Genomic DNA, 22450 nt, shown 5'->3' with positions numbered 1-22450 from the left:
TGCGGAGGATCGGAGGTCGCCAACAAAGTTGGCCCCGAACTCCAGGTTGCCACCGGAATTATGATTATAGACGAAGTCACCAGCTCACGGCAGGCTGGTGAGAAAAATAAAGAGGCATGTACAGCCAGAATGTAAAAGGGGACTTCGGCTCGAAAAAACAAAGCCGTGCGAGACCGAAGCTGTCCAAAAGGTGGATTAAAAACCTTAAGGTGTCGAAGATAGCTCGATGCAGATCAGAGTTTCCGAGTTATGTCGTCAAGTATAAAAACGCCGAGTCAAAGAGGTAGATGCAACAATGGACACTAGGTCCAATGGTAGTATATGTATGTCGAGGGTGACGGCTAGCGTCCGGACTCGAGGTCGTGGTTCGAGGTTAGAGTCTCGCTCTCCCAAGTGTAATGGTCGTCCACCGGACTCAACGAGCCCGAGGAGACCGAGGACGAAGAGCCCACGGTCCACTCGTCGCTGTCCAGGTTGAATTCGCCATCGAGGCTGGCGAGATCGTAGCCGAAACCGCGCGAGTTTTCGCCGACCTCAACGTAGTCGTAGTCCCAGCGGAACATCTTGTCACTCTGGACTCGCGGCAGGAATCGGGTCTTGGCAAAGTAGAATGCCACCGTGGCGAGCAGGCCACCGCAGACCAGATCAACGGCATAGTGGTGCGACAGATACATCGTAGCCCACCACATCCACAGAGTGTAGAAGACGAACAGGGGCTTCAACCGCGGGAAAACATGGCTCATGAACAAAGCCGCCAAAGTCGAGTCGGCCGCGTGGAGAGAGGGGAAGGCACCAAACACCACGGGGGACTGCCTGAATCCAGAGGTGTACAGATCAATGCCAAGCAACGCATCGATGCGAGCAAGACCAGCTGGGTTGCCCTGCATCGAGTAGTCTGCCGGGGCAAGCCCGTACAGGTTCTCGTACCACGGAGGCGAGCAGGGGAACAGCAGCTGAATGGTGACGGCTGTCATGCTGATGTAGCCCAGTGTCCGTGCGAAGAGCGGAGTGGTGCCCGGTGGCCCGAAAAAGAACAGGAGCAACGAGACCACAAAGGGCGCGCCGTAATGGCACAGTCCGTAGGTGATCCATGCCAGAACGTCCAGGACGACACTCTTGTGGGCGGACAGGATGTTGCTGATGTTGGCGCCGTAGAGGATGTTTTCCATGGCAGGCAAAACCCGCACCCAAATGCCGGGCCGCCAATCACTCGGGACGAATCTTGAGAAAGCAAAGTCAGTGAGTCGAACGCAGAGATGAAATGAAGATTTAAAGACTTACTGGCATGCATAGAAGAAGATCAGCCACCCAGCTATGGGCAGAAAAGGGAGAAAGAACTGCCGGGTGATAGGCAGGAGCAAAGAGCAGATGAGAAGAGTGAAGATGCCGGTCTTCGCCAGAGGGCCGGCCGATTCGATCACAGTCAAAGAAAAGATGCCGACGATGAGGAGGAGCAGATACTGAAAGTCATACAGCGTCCACCGGTGGCCTTGTAAAGACCGGAGTGTGTCTGCAGGCGAGAAGGAGGTTTGCAGCGTGGATATGGACGAGGTGGGCGCTATCCTGCTCCGTAGCTTTGATCGAATCCTGCGACGCATGCGATGGGGCACCAGGAGTTGAAAGGAACGCCAGGGCATCTGGATCTGGAGTTTCCCGAATTGGTTCTGCGTGCGATCCTTCCATGACGGAAGGGAGGCGTTCATCATCGCGGCGAGATCCCCTCTGAGTGAGTGTTCCACTCACTCGGACGGGGAGGGGAGGGCGAGGGGGAGGGCGTGGAATGCCGCGGGAAGAAATTCGCACTGGTCGGGAGGGAGAGGAGGAGGGGGCGCTTAGCGAGGCCGAGGGGGCGATGGTATCATCAAGGTGGGATAAGAATCCGATCCAAGCTGAAAGATGCCCCAAAGACCGGGAAGCGTCAGGCCCTCTTTGCTGCAGCCGAGGAATTCAAGGAGGTCACGTTGGGCAGGGCGGACGGGGGAGAGACACGCAAGGCGGGAGCAGCAAGGGCGAGAGTCGACCAAACCCTGGCCAGAAGGGAGGAGAGCGGGCGAGAAAAGGAGTGGAGGAGGACGAGGGAGAAAGAGAAGAAAAAGATGACTGACGAGGTGAGGAAGGAAGGGGAAGAAAAGTAGATTCGAGAGAGAGAGGATTTCGGGGGCTGGTATCGAGGATGGTCAGCGTATTACCGATCGGTAATCACGGGTCCGGGTCGCGCCTTCCTGAGTCCATGGCGTCACTAGTCCGTTTGAAGATGGTCTGGATGGAATTGCACGGTCGCAGTAGTGACTGGTCGAGCAGTTGAGTAGACAGTCACCCCTACGATCCCAGTCGACTGCTATTGATGCTTGTCTGAATCTTTACTGTCGCCAATTCGATCTGACGGTCGGATCATTCGGCCCACGAGACCACGGCGATCACGATGTCGGCGGATGCTTCGGAACGGAGAGGACGGAGGCCGACGCAGCACAAGCCTGCATAATCATTTGCATTACCCACTACTGTTCTACCAGTGCTAAGACGATGTTTTTTGCCTCGACTACGCAGTCTCCAACACGTTTTTCCACCGATCGAACCCAAAACCACCTCCTGTTATATCCTTCCCCCGGAATCCCGGATTGCACGTGACGGGTAATAATACCGTGGCTGGGATGCAAATTTTCAATTATCAGATGGCGAGCCCGCCCTGATTGGCTGGATCCCGGCCCAGCATGGGCCCATCATTCAGGAGCGTTATCCAACGAGAATAGTCGGCCTGAATCCAATTTCGCTTATAGCTTACCATAATACTGTGTCCAGTATGATGATAAACCATCGCAACTAACGCCTGATCTGTGCTAGGCGGTGTGAGCATGCGAGTCCAGCTCAGCCTTAAGGCGGCCATCAGCCTGGTTGGGCGGAAACACGGTCAGCGGCTGTGCTTATCCCTTCGTTGCCTCGGTAGGGGGGTCATCACATTACCTACTACCATGTTGGAGGGCTCACTCGACCACCTGTTAAACCCGGCCTAGTCAAAAGTTTAGCAGGCAAAAGACAGCTCCTCCCCCCTCACAAAACCAGCAAAGTTATAATTAGCTAGCGCCGGGCAGATGAGGATGTGCACAGACTATACCGGCTAGTGAAATTAGAGCCCGTCCTGGCGGCGACATTAAACACGCGCCGCGTTCCCAACAAGCCGGATAATAGATTACCACTTCCCCCTAACTAGTCTATCATTATTACACGATGTAAGTTTAGGGATCGTTCGGCACTGGAACTGGGTCAGCTCAGCGCCTCCAGTTTCAGAGTCGGGCGTTTAAGCCTCTGCGGCCAATAATAATGGGAATTGTCAGAGGGAACCAAAGAAAAAACTAATTACTACAGTACCGACTAACTCAAAACCAACTTGACTTACCCTAACTAGGCAATTAAGTGTGATCCTCCACGTACCCGTATGGAATACGCGTATGTATCTACCAGCCCTCGTATTCGCTGCCCTTGCCCCTTAAAGGATGGCTGGTACAAGGCTGCCGTGAGGTGGCTCAGTCGGAGTTGGCTGGAGTACGGAATAGTGGACGAGTTGGTAACAGCTTTGTTACCTATCAACTAATCTAGTCCTCCATCAACACGAAGCAGCCTGTGGGGAGATGCAATCAAACTGCCACCTGGAAGCATGACATCAAGAGCCGTCCACTTGGTAGTCTGGCAGTCCGCCATACAAGTGTTGGTTTTGGTAGGTTTGCAATTCTTGCCCTCCCTGCCTAGCACCGCCCCCTTCTCACTGTGGCTTGGCCTTGGCCCTGCCCTGACAGCTAGTCGATCGAGGAGGTGGAGAGGGTGGATGCCTGATTGTTGTCGATGCTTATTAGATAGGCAGCAGTGGGGATAGCGTGGTGGATTGCGTGGTGGATTAGTGCTCCATCGCGCGTCCACGCCCCAAGTAATGCAAGACCACGTTGGCGGGGTATGAATCTTGCAGGAGCGTGTGCTATATATAGGTAACGAATTGACCTAGTCGAGACTGACAGATAATACTGGTTTATGGCACGATCGCACTGTTTATTGGCTACTGGTCATAGCTCGTCAACGAGCAGTTGCATAGGTGGTGCAGAATTGATTTCACATGAACAGCTATGGCACAGATCTCGAAAACATGTGTTGAGATGGAATGATTTTGGGGGGAACTCCGTATGCCTCCCAGGGAAAAAACCACGTAGAAAAGAACGCCGGCTGAAGTGCACCATGACCAAAGAGAAAACCAAACGCCAAAGGAATCATAATGCAAGTGTGTGTTTCATCCATCCATCCATCAATCATGCTTGGGATTATCCCCACCACTCGCCAGCAGCTGGAACCCCTTCACTAGCCCCATGGCCGAACCCGCGGCCACACCACCCACCAGCACCATCTGGAGTCCACCCACCAGACCCTTGCGGAGATTCTTCCGCCCCGACCAGCCGGTCACAAAGCAGGTCTTGCCGTATCCGAACATGAATAACGCAACGACCATCGTGGCGATGGACCAGCGCAGGGCGATAAACGCCTCGTTGGGGCCAACAAAGAAGTACGGGAGCAAGGGCACGAAGCCGCCAATGAAATAGCCCAGGGCGATGGTCAGGGCACACATGACGGCGCGCGAGCCAGAGGGTTCGGGGAGGGTGTGGTGGAAGTTCATCAGGAATGAAGGGAGCATCGGGGAGGCGGATAGGTGGTTGGTGAGCTGGGCGACTAGCTCGGTCGGCAGCTCGTACGGCTCGAAGATCTCGGTCAGGGTCGAGGCCACGGACCCGGGATCGGTGACCGTTTGCTTCTGTGTTTCCTGGAGCGTGGCTTTGTATGACTCTCTGCCGAAATTTGTTAGGAAATGGTTCGATAGTCACGGGTGATCACAGCTTCAACTCACTCTTCGCTTTTGGCGCCGAGATACCCACCCAATCCCATGGAGATGGCACCCGCAATGAGCTCGGCCATGCCGCCAAACACCACGACCTTCGTGTCACCCAGGGCGGATAGGCCCGCGGTCAGGGCGAACGGCACCGTCATACCGTCGGACAGACCAATAATGGCGTCGGAGACGGTGCGGGCATCAATGAGGCGGAAGCCCTTGCGCTCCGCGCGGTCTTTGTTGCCGGTCTCGACATCCTGGAGATCGAAGTGGGGATCCTTCTCGAGATCGGACGAGTTGCGCTCCGACACGGGCGAGTAGCTCGTCATCAGGCCTCGGACGGAGGACATGGCGATGGTGGTTTGTTTATTCTGTTGTAGGATGGAATGTCGAGAGATGGAAGGAAGGAACAAAAAGAAAAAAGCTTGGCTGGCCCCCCGGCTTAAAAGAAAAGAGAAAGAAAGAACTCGCTTGTAGCGTTGCAGTGTCCGTGAGCGAGGCAGATCACAGCCTATGAGGGAACGAGGAGGAAGGGCGTGCTGATCGTACCTGGCAGCACGCTTGGCCATCCGTGGTTGTGATTCGGCCCTGCGGTGGGGTGGGGTGGATGATTTGGAGTGGCGGGGGCAACCAGTCAGCGCCCAGGGTTGGTCATAACACTGGGGCTGATTGGCTGAGCCGATCCCGTTAGCACTGCGACGCTCACTATCTCCTCCCAACTGGACTGCCCGATCGGGCAATCGGAGTCTCCGGTCCCCTCCCGCATGCACAAGGGCCACCCCGGTCACCTCCCATTCGCCGAGACCTTCCTATCTTTATCCTTAGCCTCATCGACACGGCTTCGGCAGCCCCATCGCCCAAGATGTGCCAAGGGCCGTCAAGCTCCGACAAGCCCGGATGTCGCGTGCCCGGGTGTATGTATAGAGGATCTGGAGAAATTGAAAGGGGGAAGAATAAGGCAAGTCTTTGTGAGAAGGACCACTGGTAGACGAATTGGGTTGTCAAGAAGAAAGGCTGGAAGCCTCAAACTCATATTCGCCCAAATTTTGCGTAGCTCATTAACTCTTGTCATAGAAAACATTATGTTTAAATACAAATAAATGTGCATCATCTAATACCCGCACGCAAACACCAAAGCAAGCTCTTTATGCGATGCATCAGAAACAAAAAAACATCCAGACGGCAGTTAGTAACTCGAGGACGATCCAGGGATAAAGTCCATCCCCTTCGAACCCGCAACGAATTCCCCCTGGCCCCAGACGGTCCGAGCAGCATCCGCCCACATGGTCTCGGGCTGCATAATGTTCTCATAGGTGTAGAAGCGACGGACGTCGGCGGCCTCATAGATGAACTGCACAGGCACCTCATCCTCGCCCATGCGGTAGGCGCTCAAGAGGTTGACCGACCCACCTTCCCCAGCAAGCTGGAAGGGAATCCTGTCCGGGTTCGGGAAAGCGTCTTGGAGCTTCTTCTCTAGCTCGGCAGTGGGAGCGACTTCCAACGCCGTCTCTCGATATCCATAAATCTGCGACAACGGGGCCGCAGTGTTACCCTTGGAACCGCCGATGGCCTGCATTGGGCCGACCTGTGGCCGTCCGCCGAAGACCATGCTCTTGACGGCACCTTGGTTCTTCATGAGCTCTGCGAAGACCGTGCAGGTTGATGTGCAGAGTCCGTCTGTCAACTATTTGGTTGGTGGGTTAGCATTTTTCGTCGCCATCAAGATCTCATCGAATGCGTATGGCCGGGGAACTTACCAAGAGAATATTCTCCGGCTCAAAGAGTCGCTGGTTGGGGATCTGAGGAATGCTGCCGTAGCCTCGAATCGGAGCCGTGGGCGTGGAATATTTAGCCAGCCATTCAACTCCGAACAAGGCTGACACATTCCCTCCGAGCTGTTCGTAGGGCCCGTAGACTTCCTCCCATGAATCAAAATGGGAAGCCTGATCCGGAGTTTGGTCGGGTTTGACAAAAGCTGCGAGGCAAACCCCGCCGGCATTCGCACATTCTATATACTGAGTGTGATTGGCGGGATTCAGATGGGCAAGTGCCTGTCCAGCAAGATTGAAAGCCTCATGGCTGCGCATGCGAGAAGCCTGGTAGATATCTTGGTCGGGGAAGAACAGCTTAAAAAGGTCCATACCCAGGTTGAGATTACCGCCCGGGTTGCCAGACAGATCGATAACCAGCTTTTTCTTGCCGTCTCGGACGGCTTCTATGGCGAACTCGGTTGCGCGACCAGCAAACTCGGCAGGCTCCATGTTGTATTTGTCTGGTTCAAAGCTAGGAATAGCAAGAACAGCCACATCCCGCAGATCGGTCTCGTTGAGATAGTACCCGGAAAGCAGATTGTAATTATCCCGCACGATAGGCTTAGGATAATAGGATGGCAAAGGAATGGACTTGTTCGAAGGACCACCCACACTGGATGGTGTGGGAGAAGATGCGGGTGATAAAGGGACCCCACTGGATGTTGTGGGAGAAGATGCGGATGATGAGGGTACCCCACTGGAGGTTGTGGGAGAAGATGCGGGTGATGAAGGTATAAGACAAGCGCTGTTAAGTAATGATTTACCACTGGTATGCGCAAAGCTGGCTTCCGTATTGGCAAGAACTGGCTTGTGAATGGTCGTCCCGTTGGCAAATTGTACCTTAACCAGCCCTTGCCCAGGCCAACCATTCAATTGCACGGCGAAATACCCTTCAGCAGAGTACGAAGCGCCCACTGTTCGCGCGGGCGACAGGAACATCGAATTATATCTGATTACCTGTTAAATGGCCAGTCGTAATGCTAGATATGAAACTTACCGAGCATCTGGGTCCTGCAGGGGCATTAAGGCGGATTGTTTTTCTATCGCCTCTGCTGCCGGCTCATCATTGATAGCGACAATAGGGGAGACCGCCTTGGAGCCTGCATTGAGTAGCATTGCATCCGTTGCAGCGTAGATCTGTGGAAGTTCGACTCCATCCGTGGAAATTGATACCACAGGGAGCGCTATCCCAAACTCAAAGATCGACGTAGAGCAGGTCGAAACAGAGATGTGTCCGTCATTGGAGCTGGCTAATAATAGGGTGATGGCTTGGTCAAATTCGTACTGGCTGCTGAACGCTCCCATCATGGCCAAGTCTTCAATGACTGCGAGGCCGCCGAGAATATCGGTAGGAGGAGACAAGTATCCAAGCGGCGGGTCTAGCGTGGGGAGATAGCATGTTAGAAAAAAAGAGACGTAGTTGTTACAGCGCCGTACTTACTTTGGAGTACCTCGAGCGTGCTTTGCCATTGCATAAACTTCGTGACTTCGCGGACAAACGCAGTACCATTTTTAGGGTCAAAGGGCATAGATTGGAGGCACTTGTATGCCAACTCCCCGGGAAGTGTGAGAACATCCGTTGCTGGATGGGGCTTGTCAGTTGTGTACATCAAGATTGCTACTCCGTGTCATTCCATACCGTTCGCTCTCCTGGCCTGTGCGGCGAGCTTGGAGACGTGCATGCAAGCATTCTGTTGAGTGCTGTTGCTGCTGGGAAGTGCGAGTGCAGATAACCCTCCCGCCAGGGCAAGAAATAGAGAAAGTCTCGGGATCATGATTTCATATGGGTTTTGAATGAGACTGCGAAGATGTTCGAAGAGAATTAAACGAAAAGCAAAGATATCGTGCGACTTGTTGGTTTATATGTACATTTCACGAGGCCGTAGGGCGCCTGTCACAGCCATACTACTTACTATCCGTTGCGATTCAGGGTGAGGCTGAGGCTATACCGAAGCGAAGTATACTCTATAGACTTCGCCCCCATAGGTGGGGGCGAGGCAATTCGCATAGATGACCATTGTAGTTAGCGTGCTCAGGTTCGTGCAGCTATCCTAGTGACGACCTTGCCTAGTATGGACTAGTGCTGAAGTAGTTTGAAGGCTTAGAGGCAATGATGGGGAAGAGCTCGGTTAGTGGCCGGCCTTATTCGAGTCTAGCGATGCGCTCATTCGCCGCATCGTGGTTTTGGCTTGGCTAAACTCGTCAAGGCCCCCCGCAGGGTGAACAGCCTCGCGCTAAATTGCGGAAGCTGAATCTTGTTAATTTCTAAAAAAAAAGGAACCCATTCGCGCAGTTTACAAAGTTCACCAATTGTCGAGCTTCCACCGAACAGTTACGGTTAAAATTAGATCAGGCCTTATCCGAACTCTCATTCGAGATTATGATCAACGCTTTCACTCGAGCCTTCCAATTAGCAGATTTGGCAATGACTCGACTGCACACCGACTGCACTGGTGACCATGAAGGCGTACTAATCAAAATCTGCCCAAGACTGATGGCTTCCTTGATGTGGGGGGATGCAATATTATTTGACTCTTCTAATAAGTAGAGGGCCCCTCATCATCTTAGGGTGTAATAGTATACAAGAAATATATGTACAGTGCAGAATATGTAGGAGGGAAGAAAGTATGAGTAGATAAAACCGCCGCCGCCGCGAGGCGGGCGAGTCTCCTCTCATAGTGGGCGGAAACGACAAAAGCCAGCTGAAAAGGGGTATCTTGCGCGGGGAGGGAAATTCAGAGAGACACACGGACAAATCTGTGAAATAGGCGGTCACCCAATGAAACAAGCGTGACTCAGCATCGATCAAGCGGGTAGACGATTCAAGTGATCAAAACAGGATACTCTGCGTGAGCTCCTTCACGGCGAGCTTTGTTGACCCTCTTGCTCTTGGTGAGTCCATACCGCCAGACAGGCACCTCGATGACATGATCCAGAAGGAAGGTCAATCCACGCAATCCGTGTAGTTTATCGCGCCATTCACGATCCATAATGGCCGCAGCATCCAGCATGAGATTCAGTGGCTGCTTGGGCCGATACAGGCTGGCACCGAGATCGATGTCGCGGGCGACGAGGGCCTTGGCAAGGCGGAGCTGGCGTGACCGCTCTTCCCATTCGGCCAGGAACCCTCTCCTGAAATAGGAGATGGGGTTGGCGTGGAACTCGCTGGGAAGGTCGTTGAGGGTCGATTCTTTGAATGTAGCTCTTTTGTTGTTTCCAGGGACGCCGATGATGACTTTGCCGGCTCTTCGGAGAAAGCAGTTGGTGAGCAAGTCTTTCCTTTTCATAGACACGTTGCGGGAGAGGGAACTGAGGACGGCGCGTTTCATGTTGTGGGAGACGGCTTTGTTCATGCAGGCATATCGCCACAGGACTCGGCAAATATTGTAGTGGCGGCCCTTGAAGGCGACCAGGAACAGTCGCTCCCAGGTTCTGCTCGATAGGCGAAAGGAAGGGCGTTCCAAGAATAGCTTTGTGAAGTAGAGGGCAGAAAAAATGTCCCGACGGCACATGTACACGATTTCAGCGAGGGAAGAGCTGTCGACAAGAAGATTATGCTGAGTGCAAATCTGCAGCAACCGTTCTGCAGAGTCGAAATCTCGCAATCGGGCGATCACACTGAACATATCTCTCAGTAGAGACGGAGAAAACCAGTTGGTGCCGTGGGTAGTGACCATGGAATTGATGAAGACGTCAATGCTTTGACCACTCTCCAAATGCACGAGGAGTGAGTTTTGGACGGTGAGTTGGAGCGCACGCCGAATCGTACTAGTATCTTTCAAATATCCCAACTGGGCCATCTGGGTCATCAAAGCGGCTTTCTCATGGGGATTCACCAAAGCCTCCAGCAGTGCCAGCCATGTATCTGGATTTGGGCGGATGTGCACTCGCCACATGGACAGAAGAAGCCATTTGAATACATGTAGATGCTGGTGTTGCGCAGCTGACCGCAACAGAATGTTATACGTGTCGGCAGTCGCAACATGTTCTGCTATCGAGAACACGACACGGGCGCGGCGCAGGCGTTGATGATCACAAAGGAAGATCAGTGCGCGGTTTAATGCGGCAGTCGAGAGGCATTTGCGAATTGAATCTTCTCGAAAAAGTACCACAATTTCCTGCGCGATTTGTTCCTGATATGGGATGCTCGGGTCACGATTGGCTTTCTGACTAGGTTCCGTAGCATGCGTAAGGTCTTCCATATACTCGGTAAACTCTCTCACTGTACTGAGACTTGGACGAGCCGCCAGAACTTTGTCCAGCGGCTTCGGCTTCTTTGCCGCGCGCTTGATGTCCCACACCCCACGGGGTACCGGCACCGGGAGATTTCTGCGCCGCAAAGCCTCCGTGGAGGCAACCAAAGGAATTCTCGGCGTGAAAATATCGACTCGAGGGTCTCGACTGGCCTGCAGGCTTTGGACGCGGTCGATTCGCTCGCTAACGAGCTCCAAAACGTGCTCAGAGCCCGACAAAATAACCTTGCGATGTGTCCCGTTGCCTACTTTCGGGGACAATATATGCACGCGGCATCCATGGTGTACCGCCCAATACCAAATATTCTCCTTCATCGCCGTGTCTGTCATCCCAGAGAGCAGAGCGACAGTCTCTTCGGGTATTTGCATCTCCAAGTGCCTATCGCCTTTCCTGCTCCATGGGCGGGAGTTTTGTTGCACCCACTGCAGAAGCATTTTCACCTTGTTCCAGGTAATGTCTCTCTGATTTCGTTGGAAATTCTGCATTCTGAGAAATCTTGCATTCCGTAATTTCCTTCGGTCCACGGGGGACAGCTTCCGCATTGTGCTCTTGTCCTCAGCAGACCTTTGTATGACGGTTTTGAATCGCGAGACCTTCAAAGCCTTTCTCCGTCCTGATGATATAGGTGGCCTGGCGGCACGGTTCTCAACATCCTCCGTATCGGCGAAGATATTGAATGAGGATTGCTGTCGAGTGGAGGAGTCTTTATTTGACGTCCTCGCCGCCGCCCTTCTTCTCCGGTGTCTGAGATCAATTCCGTCCGCAATTGGAGGTCCACCGGGATCCGCGACATCTTGAGAATTGTCACCGGTACTGGGCGAGACCGGTTGACTGTTCTGCCGGCGGAGCGACGGTACGGGACACGACCCGATAGTTGGCCGGCGAAGGGAGCCGGGAGCTCGACGGTGCCTTGCCTGAGCTGTGACCGGGTTCAGAGAAGTGATTGGTCTTCGCTGTCGTACGGCGGTCGTAGCCCAGCGCGGGTAGAGGAAGAGGAGAGGTTCATCGGGGCCAGCCGCGACGGTGTCCAAGAGGGAAGACAGACCTCGCCTTCTTAGACACGGGCGGCCACACGAGAACATGGGGATCGATGCTGGAGCATCTGAGGCGTGTGGGGAGGGAGGAAAAGGCGAGCTGTTGAGGATCAGAGAGGACGGGAGATATTTTTCTCGGCCAAGATGATGAAGGAACGGGAAGGAACGGAAGGCGGTGAGGTGACAAGGGATTTTGCTGGATGGCCGATTGGAAGTATACAACATTGAAACAGAAAGAAAATTGTATTCGTGTATGGTACAGTAGCCAGGGCTTTATGTTATGCAGTAGAAAAGAGAGAGACGGAGCGAGTGATGACTCGAATTATTGAATGTGACCCTCACGGCCAACCTCCGCTGCCATGGGAATCCCCTTGATATCCTTCCCCTTACCCTCGCGCGACAGCTGAGCAGTGGGCAATTTCGGTCGTTTCGACAGCAGCGTATCATGTCGAGACACGGGTGTCAAATCCAGCATTTCCGTCACCGATTCACCGCGTTCATCGGCAAAGACATCCGGCCCTGTGATGTGCAGCCGACACGTCTCCGCCGCGCGGGCAAGATTGTCCTGCTTGCGTTTGATCTGATCGGCGTCCTTGCTGTCTCCGTTTGAATCCGCGGCTGTCTTGGATAGCTCATGGATGACGCTTTCAAGATGTGAGACGAACTGCCATCGAGATGCTTGGAAGAGGAACATAGACATGATCTCCGGGATCTAGGTTCTGAGTTAGGAGATCGTGTTGGTGAAAGAATATGGTCGCAACTCACCTTGTCGTTCAAATAATACAGCTCCTCGCCTCCTTCCCGAACAAATTTCCTCAGGACATCGATCTTCTCTCGGTCGATGGAAGTCCGCTTCAATGCGTTCATCAAGGTAGGGATGTTCCCAATCTCCTCGGGAAAGGCATCTTCAGCCACCTTCGTAGTGACGCGACTCAAATAGCCCGAGGACAGCTTGGAGAGACTCGCAGAGCTCTGCTCACGGCTATGGCCTTTGGAGGAATGGATAGTAAAGTAGTCCTCGGTCAGCATGTGAGCCTTCTCAAAATCGGACCGAACGCGACGTTTCTCTGCGATCTTATTCCGAAGTCTAACCCATCGCCTGCGACGGACAAACGAATGAAACCAAGGATGCGTGCCATGCCATGCCGACGACCCAAACGAGAGTGAGTACTGCCAGCCCTGCTCATCCACGTCCCCCGACATGTCGACGTACCACGTCCGCCAGGCCCATTCCCAGCTGGGGTCAGGCAGTTGCGCATTGGTGATGTCCACCGGGCTTTCCCTACGATCTGGAGTCATCCAGGCGCCGGGGTCGAAGTTTAGTAGTGAGCTGTGGGAGTAGAGCGGAATCCCGAATAGGAACCAGCCTCGTTGGTTCTCGTAGAGTATGTCCAGCTCTGAGACTGGCGTGCTGTTTTCATCGGAAGACACATTGGCCTGCTGCTGCTGCTGAGACCCAGCTGATAGAACACTATTCGTATGATCACGTCTGCTGACTTGAGAGGGGGCATGGTCCTCCGAGTCGACATCTCTGCCCGCGTCGTCCGGCGCTGGTTGTCCGCTGCGCTGTTCGGCCACGCTGCCTCCTGAGACGGATGATCCTCGCGCTCGCGACGACTCTCTGCTAATAGGAGTGTCGGAATCACTCGTAATTCCGAGTCTCTCTGGTTGCCATTTGGCATATTTCCTTTTGGCAAGCTGATTTGTCACTGATGCTCGAGCCAGATGCCGCGACAAGCTGCCTTGGGGATCCTGTCCGGTTGTGCGCCGCGAGAGGTCGTCAGGCTGCTGAGTGGGGGCAGTGTTGTCCACGAGGACAATGCTGCTTCGGTTCTCCATCTGGGAGAGTAGCATGCAAGGGACAAGTGGGCTGGACACAGTAGTGAGCTGTGCTGTCGGCAGCACGTACCCCAGACCAGAACGGTCAATAGAACTGGACAAAGGATAAGAGCATGGCCCCTATGAATGGCGCATTGTTGAATGGAGATACTCGATGGTAACACAAAAGGAAGGAAAAGAAGACAGTTGGTGAGTGAGTGTTGAGAGAGAGGAGAGGAAGTCGTCAGAGGTGATGCAACATCGGCTTTGCGGGGATCAGCAGCACCGCCTTTTTTGTTTTCCCACGCGACTAGTCCGTTGCTCCTTCACTTCTTCCACCATCTCTCCCACCCGTCATGGCCGCCCACTACCGCAAAGTCGAGGTGCAATCCCCAGCAGACTTTACCTACCTCTACGCCAACACAGTCGCGCTCTCCCGACGCAAACTAGACCTACACCTCCCCCCTTCGGCCGCCAACAATGAACCCGATCCGATGCGCGAACGCGTCCGGGAGCTAGTCGACGAGGTAACACCAAATCTCCCAAGAAAAAAAAGAAAAGAAAAGAGGAAGAATACCATTCTAACAGTGATTCGCTCAAGTACATCAACGAAACATTCACAACAGCCTCATCCTCCATCAGCATAAACGGGATCGACTCCTCATCCCCCCAATTCCCCTTCCCGGCCTCCTTCACAGCCCCCGACGAGACAGTCGAGTACGAGGCCTACGATGCGGACCTGGCGTCGCGCGTGACGGCTCTCTACGCGCAGCTGGAGTCCCTGACTACGAGCGTTGCGCAATTACGGCGGGAGGCGCCGCGGAAGGCGGCCAAGGAGTACGCGGCGCAGCTGAGGCGGACGCTTGAAGAAGAGGAAGAGGAGGAGCAAGAAGAAGAGGAAGAAGGGGAGGATCAAGAACGAGGAGATGAGGAAGACGCGATGGATGAATCGGGGGATGTGACGAGTCAAGATAAGGACAAGGCGGGCGCACAACAATCTACCTCTAGCCGGACACGCGCGCATCGCCAACGGCGAAAGCGACATGATCCAGCGTGGATGCTGCAGGTACCGCTGGGAACAGAGGAAGAGACAGAGCGCTGGCAGAGCGGGGATATGGCCGCTGCGTACGAGAACGCGCTGCGCATGTTATTGCGGCTACAGGGTGAGGAGGGAGACCTTGGCTCTTCTTCCAAGGCTGGAGTAGTCGAGGGCAATGCGCTGGCTACGACGGTGGGCAAGGCCGAAAGGGCAGGACGGGCGGCGGAGGTGGTGGAGAATCTGTGATTTGGTTCGGATTTGGATTTGGATTTCTCATTGTCTTTCTTTCTTTTGAAAAAGAAAAGGTTGCGGCGTTTGTTCATACCAGGACTTGGCTTGGTTGATGGGAGGTTGAGTATCATGATATCCATGTTTTTCTATTATTTGCAGTCAATCAATGAATGGATTCATCCCCTTTCATGTCTATCATACTTGAAGCCGAACGAAGGAAGTTCGCATTGCAAAAGTCGCGCTCAGTACATACATCGATCTAGCCAGAGATTCTTCCATTTGCCTCTAACTATGTGCTCTTTGTGTATACAGTCACCCGCCCTGAAAGATAAGAAATGACCATCTTCAACGTTTTAATATGAAACCAGCCCTGTCCTGTCTATAGCGCGGGTGCAAGGCCGCTTGTTTTGAACAGTGGGGACAAAAAGCAAACGTACAGTAGAAACCAAATCTCTCCATGGGACATCTAGATTCCGACAGAAAAAGGAAAGTGAAATAGGCCACATACATAAGTGGATATGGGACGCGGGGGCAGAGAGGGAGAGGGTCGGCGAGGATGTGTTGAATCTACCAAGAGGGAAAGTCCGATCTGCCAGATGGAAGAGAGAGAGAGGTAGAAAAGAGAGGGATGTACGGGATTTGAGAGGGTTTGGATGTTTCTGTGTGGGGTCTTGAAAGACCTGGGAAATAGTGTAAAGACAGCAGATCTGGATCGCGCTCTGATGATAAGGAGACCCCCCGATGTCTCCTTATCCGGGTTTTCTCTTGCTCCATGAGTTGAGGGGTATTGTCTTGTTTTTGTGTAATGATGCGGTGTGAGATATTGATGGCGAGGAAACTCCCATTGTTGCATTTAGGCGCTGGCCTCGGGCTTCTCAATGCCTGGGTCCTCGTTGTGAACGACAGCCTCACCACCTTCCTTGGGAAGAGCCCACTTGGGGGTGCGAGCCCACTCGGGATCTTGCCAGGGGCCCATGTCCGAGAGTTCACAGCCACCCTCACACGCACAGGTACCGCCGAACTCAACGGGCAAGTTCTCAGCGGGGACCTGCGCCAGCAGCTCCTTCTGGTACCCACTGCCCAGAACGTGGATCTTGTTGACGGTGACGGGGTCCAGGAAGCCCTTGACGACGCTGAAGACGCTGCTGAATCCCCAGGGGGCGTTGATGAGGTACAGCTTGCCCAGGCGCTCTGGGTAGTAGTTCTGCGAGATGTCAGAGGCCTGGCGCACGTAGCCGTACACGGAGGGGACGCTGGTGATGCCGACGCCCTTCAGATCCATGATCGTGCAGCACGTCTCCATCAGCTGGCCGGCCTTGCGCGAGCACGCGGGCAACCGCGGGTCCGACAGCTTCTCGTACTCGGTGACCAGGTTCTGTAGCATGCGCTCGCCGGTCGTGATCTTGTACATGGCATTGAGGTCGATCTTGCCGAGCTTCTCAATGTAGACGGGCCGTCCGTCCTATTCATTTCAAACTGCATGTCAGCCTTCTTCTCCGGATGTGTGTCATTTGAACAAAAGAACCCACCTTGTCCGTCTTGTGGTAGTACTGCGGGTAGTACTCGAACACCTTTGCCTTCTCCTCGTAGTTGAAAGTGCCCGCCAGGTCATCGGTGCCGAACTCCTTGCGCCACTTCTCAGAGGTCACGAACCTGTGAATAGAATTAGTCTATCATCGCATTCACAAAAAAAATCGAAGCGGGTCAAAGAGCCCGCTTCCTCCGACAGCGAGCCTAGTCTCCGCGAGTGTGAAAGTGAGCGACGTACATGGATTTGGAAGCCTCAACGTCGAACTTGCGAGCACGCAGGAACCGCAGCATGGTCAGAGTGTCCAATCGCTGGGTATAGCCCAGCTTTTCCAGCTCCGAGCGGAGCTGCTTGACCTTCTCATCCTGCTCCGGCGTGGTGTGGCCCGGGTGGCCAGGCTGCGGCACCGGCGAGGTGGTGGGGAAGTCGTAATCGTCATACTTGGGGTCGAGAACAAGGGGCTTCTCTGCAGGGGCCGCCATTGTGATGATGAAATGGGGAGAGTTGGGGGGATAATGGGGGGAAGAGAAATGTGGGTGGGAAAAGTAATAATCAGGGAGGAGGAGGGAGAGGTGGGAGTGAAGAAAGCGGGAAGGCGGAAGGGGCAAAGTTGGCCACTTGGAGAGAAGTCAAGATATCCTTAAGGACCCAACAGCAACAACCAAAGAAATAGATTCAATAATTACAAGGGGCGATTTCGATGTTGCATTTGGTTAAGCGTGTGATTATGGATTTTTTTTTTCGTTTCCCCCCCTTCGTTCTAGCCGCTTCAGCCCGCCAAATCCTGTTTGTTTTTTTTTTTTTCTCTTCCTTAGTTAGGGAGGGGCACGCCTGATTCCGGTGACTTTTATTTGCTCGGGGCTAGTGCTGCTCTCGCTGGCCAACAAGACAATTGACCATTGCTAACTTCATTATTTCTTCTGATTGCAGAGGGTGTTGTTGGTTATTATCCGCAAACGGAGCCCTACGTTAGCCCTACTTTGACCCCTCGCGCAGATCCTGATTGAATCCTCAACTAATTCAACAAAGTCAAACGTTAAACAACCAGTAGAGGGAGGGAGGGGCAGGTGGCTGTGTCGTGGTCATTCCACGTGCATTAATTTAGTTATAGTGTGTTGTGGTCTGGCCAGGGTCGGCAGGTGGGTACATAGAACCGGTGATGCTCACGACTACTTCATTATTGAAAATCCGAAATGGCACTTGATTTAAAAACTGAATAGACACAACGGGTATTGGGTTGAACGCAGACAGGCAACCGCAGGAGTAGGTATTATTATACACAACGCATCTGGAGTCTCAAGGCTCCAGGCGGTGATGGTGATGATGAGAAAGAAGAACACAAAGATAGGGTTACAGAACGCATGGCCAAATTGAGAAAAAAAACATCATGTCCAGCAGCTCAAAAACACAAAATATGCGTTGGGTATAGACCATAAAAAAAGCCACAGATCAAGGAAAAAAGAAGATCCCAAAAAAAAAAACCAGGATGGAAGATGGATGCTCGGCTCTCGCCCGAACCAGCGGGGGAAAAGTCCCGCATCTTCCCTCCATCAGGGGTATGTTCGTGTATATAGACAACATCCAGGGTGCATAAACCGCCCACAGCCATTGAGGAGGGAACCGGAGTAGTTGCACAAGGCAACCCCTTGGTCCATCAATGATGATGATGGTATGAAAAGTAGTATATGGGACATGTGTCAATGTCCATCAGGTCATCGCAAATAATTAGGCGGCGAAGCCGGGGTCAACCACGTGGATTGGACCGCACGGAGAGAATCATTCGGCTCGGTCTCGTTTCGATTCGTAGGGGAGGAAGGTGGCACGCATGGGCCTCGGGGACAAGATCCCTTACCAGCCCTTCTTTCGCGCAAAGCGTTTGTTCAGAAGCGTCAGCACCTTCGAGACGTTGAACTGGACATACTCCAGGTCAAGATCCTCAAGGTTGTCCTTCTGCATCTCAAGGAGATCATCAAGCTTGAGATCAAGTTCCAGTAGTCCACGAGCCCGTCCTATTGATCCTTGTTAGTCTCGTTCTCCCTCTCACACTTGATTGTCTGATCGGGACTCACCTTTGTAGTGTAGACTGATGACAAATGTCCCTGGCAATGGGCTCTTGAACATGAAGTAGATGTTGGCCCGTCGGTTCTCCGGCACGTTGCTGCGACGAATGACGCCTTCCTTCTCCAACTGCTGGTGAGTGAATTTGTACGGTCCCAGCTCCTGCTTCTTCTGCTCTTTGGCAGTACTGCGCGACTTGCCCTCGGATTGACTGCGCACGTTATGAAGGTAGGACTTGTAGGTCTCTAGCTGGCCGACCAGATAGGTGTTGTGATCGCGAATGGTGGCGAACACGGACTCCAGCTGTCCGGTTTCCTCCACAACCTTCTCCTTCAGCGAACCAAGGTGCACCAACTCCTGCTCCACCTCATCCCGGAGCAGACTGAATTCATCGGACCGGTCAATCACGCCCATATCCTGCAGCTGACTCAGCAGTTCCATGGAGCGAATGCCCTTCCGGACCATCACAGCGTCGTTCTTCAGAGTAGCGGCAGCCTCGGCGATGCGATCCAGGCGAAGGGGTCGGCGGGCCACTGAGGAGTTTTGAGGTAGAGACCGAAGAATCTGGACAAACGTAGACTTGGCCTCCATGAAAAACACCTCCTCCTGCGTGATGTCGAGGGCAGCAGTCAAGTCATCCAGAGCAGTTTCCCATCGGCTGAACAGCGGCACTGTGATGGTTCGGTTCTCTTTGCGAGGCAACTGTGCTGGTGCGGTGCCTAGCTCCTGCAGGAGCATGGACAGGTGCGAGTACTGGTCCTGGGCGAGCACCGAAATGTGCTTCTCCAGAAGGCTATGCATGGCGTACATCTCATTCAGAGTGATTTGCAGTTCGAGGTCCCGCTTCGACAGGGCCACGTAGTTGTCCATCTCCAGACTCTCATAGAAGTCTTGCACTTCACAGAGGTCGAGCAGGAACTTGTTAACCCGGTCCTTGTTCGACTCGATGAAAGGCTGCAGGCTCGCCATGTAGGGCTCCTTGGCATAAGATGGCTTGTTCGCCAGGTTCTGGAGCATCTTGGCGATCAGGGTCAGGGTCCGGCGAGGCTTGTCCGTAGGTGTGGCGTCGATCAGCATGTATGAGCGCGGCGTGACAATGGCGGGGTTGAGGAATCGTAGAAAGAAGAATCCACCAATTAGGGTACAGATTGTCTGGTCCTGGGCGTCGGGATACTTGCGGCGGGAAAGACTGCGAATCTGCTTGCAGATCCAGCGGAGCCCGTATGGAGTCTCGTTGACGGCATCGATGATGGTGGTGAGGAAGCCATTGGCAATATCCGTCAACATCTTCAGGCGCGGCGCAATGATGGCCTGCACCTGCTCATTTGCGGCTGCATCCTCGGCGGTCACCGACCGGGCCAGGTAGTCCGGCAGAGAACCCGTCTCCTCCTCGATTTGTTTGACCATGCTCTCATAGACCTTCAGAGGGTTAATCTCCAGGTCCACGTCGCGCAGCTCGATCAGCGAGTTGATCTGGTCCGCCAGAACCTGTTTCAGGTAACTCTGGCCGGGACCACGACGTGTGTAGGTGGTCATCATCCGCGAGACCGGGGTATTCTGGCGCAGCAGGGACGAGTATTCCGGGGTGTTGTCAAACTGGTATGTGAGGACGGACTGGAACATGGTGAGCAGCAAGTGTTCCTCGCGGCTCTCGTACTGGTTTCCGTAGATGGTGAACATGACGGTCTGGAGGAGCGAATCGATTTCGGCCATTGTGACCAGGCGACAGAGGTGAGCAATGTGGCGGGGCTCCGACTGAAGGAGGAAAAGGAGGTTGCCGTACTTCTGAGTGCGATCGTCGTTCGGGAAAAATCCCTCTTGGGGATCGATCGCATCGTCGAGGTGGCTGGCGACTTCATTTTGCTATTGAGACGTGTGAGTTAGGTAACAAATCTCGCCATTTTTTTTTTTTCTGGATTCGCATCTTACCTCCTCCTGAGCCATCCGATTCTGAATCAGCAGCGCTATCCGAGAATCCAGGTATCGCACATCTTTCTCGAGGACGAAGTTCTTCTTGGACTGCGAAGAAATCTTGCTCTTCAAATCGCGCAGGTGCTTTTGTGCTGTTCGTGCATGTCAGTCCAGTACTCACACATAATCAAAGTGGGCGACGCACCTCGTGCCAAATCATCAGAAATCTCCAAGTCCCTGTCCTTGGCCGACATGGACAGGTACAGAGCGGTGACCGACATCCGCTTGGATTGGCGGATGGACCGAGTATCGTGGGCGGACATGGTGTTCTGTCGGGCGACGGGCTGAAACGAGGACGAGGACGACGAGGAGGCTCGGGAGGCTCTCGATGCAGGCTGTAGCATCGTTGCAACGGACATTGTGGGAACGGGCGACCGGTTGATGGCCTTTGGATTATATCGCGCGCACCGTCGACGACCGAGAGAGACCCGATGTCAATGGTGGCGGGCGCGCGAGACGTGGGAGAGGGTTGAGGAGGGGAAGAGGGTTGCGAAATCCTAGCAGGCCCGTGATGAGTCGGTATCGTGGGTTGGAATGCGCAGAGGCAGAATGGCGGTGAAATTCGAGTTTGGGAGCCCGAGTAATTCAGGCACCCAGGGGTTGAAAAGAAAGTTCTTGTTCGACCACGGACAGGTCAGCGGAAAACCAGGCGGTCGAATGGAGCCGAGAGACGGGCTGAACCGGCAGAATTAGGCGACCGAAGGGGGAAACCCGAAAGAGTTGTGGTCAGGAGTTCAAGCCTGAGCGACCGAGGGAGAGTGTGAGTGAAGGGAGAAAAGGGAGGAAACCGAGAAGCAGAAGAAAGAGTAGAAGAGGGGGAGGGGGGAGAGGGATGGGCTAAGTGGATGCAGTGGTGGAGCAGTCCATCATGATTGATTTGCCTGAAGTGATTAGTTAACTATGTACGTGCACTTCCGTATACCCTATGCTCACTCTAATTCTGTGTCCTGGCTCGGATAATGCAAGGGGACTGGTGTACCCCTGGCCCAGTGCGCTTTTTGCCACTCGGATATCCTCCGGGCGATTGATACTGGTTGGTGATACCGGGAGATAGGGGTCAACACATGTACACTTCTCTCGGTCGCCGATGACACTGCCCCCATTGCTTCGAGTCCATCTTTCACTGATCCCTCTACACCACCTCTTGGTACCTGCGTCAACGGCCGTCAACACCCGCACTGACTCCCCAAGTGGGCCGGGATGGTCAGTGACCTGTTTTGGGGCTAAGACATCCACGACTTGCTGAGGTGGTTTCAGGTTGATTTCCTGATGTGGCTCTCCCTCTTCCCGTTAACCAACCCGGATGTCTCAGTAATGAGTTAAGCTAATGCCCATGCTAGCTACCTATGCAGCAGATCCCGAATTCTCATACCCGCCATTTCCGCCCGACTGGGATGCGCAGCCGGCTGGGATCTGGCGGCGGTCCGAGCTTTGGCCTTTGTTTTGGTTTCTTTCGGATACATAGTTGCTTGCTTACTCCGTGCGGGAGTTGTTCACTTGCCTACCATGCGGGGATAGACGCGCTGAGCATGTTTTCTTTTTTGTTTTTTTGTTTTTTGCTTTTGTTGCCTCCATTCCATCGGCTCTCCCGCTCAGGGGTAAATGCGCAGCAGAGTGGATCCGGTGGGACTCGGAATGCTGTTTTTTCTGTGGAGAGACTGAACGAACCAATGCATGCTGCCCCTGAACGGGTGCATATCTTGCCTATCGAGCTATCGTGACCATTTCTCCTGGCATTGACTACTTGAGTAGTACCTCACTATGATTCAAGACTATATATCCATGAAACGCGCCAAAGGGGAATCGCAGATCCGACCTCAAGCAATTTATCAACCCAAATTG

General features: G+C 53.7%; 8 protein-coding genes across 8 annotated transcripts; 1 reads left to right on the top strand and 7 right to left on the bottom strand.

Annotated features, from left to right (window-relative positions):
* Positions 1–341: 341 nt before the first annotated feature.
* PFLUO_LOCUS4486 (Phosphatidylinositol:ceramide phosphoinositol transferase (IPC synthase)) lies at positions 342–1598 on the bottom strand (the record flags this gene model as incomplete). Its single annotated transcript, XM_073781841.1, has 2 exons — positions 342–1221; positions 1282–1598. 2 exons carry the CDS (start codon positions 1596–1598, stop codon positions 342–344), a joined length of 1197 nt encoding a protein of 398 aa, XP_073638556.1.
* A 2690-nt stretch (positions 1599–4288) lies between these two features.
* PFLUO_LOCUS4485 (Protein ccc1) lies at positions 4289–5214 on the bottom strand (the record flags this gene model as incomplete). The annotated part of the gene is made up of 2 exons (XM_073781840.1): positions 4289–4823; positions 4883–5214. 2 exons carry the CDS (start codon positions 5212–5214, stop codon positions 4289–4291), a joined length of 867 nt encoding a protein of 288 aa, XP_073638555.1.
* An 836-nt stretch (positions 5215–6050) lies between these two features.
* Positions 6051–8357, bottom strand: PFLUO_LOCUS4484 (uncharacterized protein; the record flags this gene model as incomplete). The annotated part of the gene is made up of 5 exons (XM_073781839.1): positions 6051–6548; positions 6622–7288; positions 7673–8054; positions 8117–8257; positions 8315–8357. The coding sequence occupies 5 exons, from the start codon at positions 8355–8357 to the stop codon at positions 6051–6053; spliced, it is 1731 nt and encodes a 576-aa protein (XP_073638554.1).
* Positions 8358–9497: 1140 nt separating this feature from the next.
* Positions 9498–11243, bottom strand: PFLUO_LOCUS4483 (uncharacterized protein; the record flags this gene model as incomplete). Its single annotated transcript, XM_073781838.1, has 1 exon — positions 9498–11243. The coding sequence occupies one exon, from the start codon at positions 11241–11243 to the stop codon at positions 9498–9500; it is 1746 nt and encodes a 581-aa protein (XP_073638553.1).
* Positions 11244–12285: 1042 nt separating this feature from the next.
* On the bottom strand, positions 12286–13802 carry PFLUO_LOCUS4482 (uncharacterized protein; the record flags this gene model as incomplete). Its single annotated transcript, XM_073781837.1, has 2 exons — positions 12286–12675; positions 12729–13802. The coding sequence occupies 2 exons, from the start codon at positions 13800–13802 to the stop codon at positions 12286–12288; spliced, it is 1464 nt and encodes a 487-aa protein (XP_073638552.1).
* Positions 13803–14137: 335 nt separating this feature from the next.
* On the top strand, positions 14138–15066 carry PFLUO_LOCUS4481 (uncharacterized protein; the record flags this gene model as incomplete). Its single annotated transcript, XM_073781836.1, has 2 exons — positions 14138–14308; positions 14383–15066. 2 exons carry the CDS (start codon positions 14138–14140, stop codon positions 15064–15066), a joined length of 855 nt encoding a protein of 284 aa, XP_073638551.1.
* An 838-nt stretch (positions 15067–15904) lies between these two features.
* On the bottom strand, positions 15905–17061 carry PFLUO_LOCUS4480 (phosphatidylinositol/phosphatidylcholine transfer protein; the record flags this gene model as incomplete). Its single annotated transcript, XM_073781835.1, has 3 exons — positions 15905–16513; positions 16581–16704; positions 16820–17061. The coding sequence occupies 3 exons, from the start codon at positions 17059–17061 to the stop codon at positions 15905–15907; spliced, it is 975 nt and encodes a 324-aa protein (XP_073638550.1).
* A 1366-nt stretch (positions 17062–18427) lies between these two features.
* PFLUO_LOCUS4479 (RasGAP protein) lies at positions 18428–20967 on the bottom strand (the record flags this gene model as incomplete). The annotated part of the gene is made up of 4 exons (XM_073781834.1): positions 18428–18588; positions 18649–20500; positions 20567–20700; positions 20754–20967. The coding sequence occupies 4 exons, from the start codon at positions 20965–20967 to the stop codon at positions 18428–18430; spliced, it is 2361 nt and encodes a 786-aa protein (XP_073638549.1).
* Between the last annotated feature and the right edge of the window lie 1483 nt (positions 20968–22450).

The sequence above is a fragment of the Penicillium psychrofluorescens genome (genome assembly GCF_964197705.1).
Source record: "Penicillium psychrofluorescens genome assembly, chromosome: 3".
Lineage (NCBI taxonomy): Eukaryota > Fungi > Ascomycota > Eurotiomycetes > Eurotiales > Aspergillaceae > Penicillium > Penicillium psychrofluorescens.
Note: the sequence above shows the minus strand (reverse complement) of the source record. Positions and strands in the feature narration are given on the sequence as shown.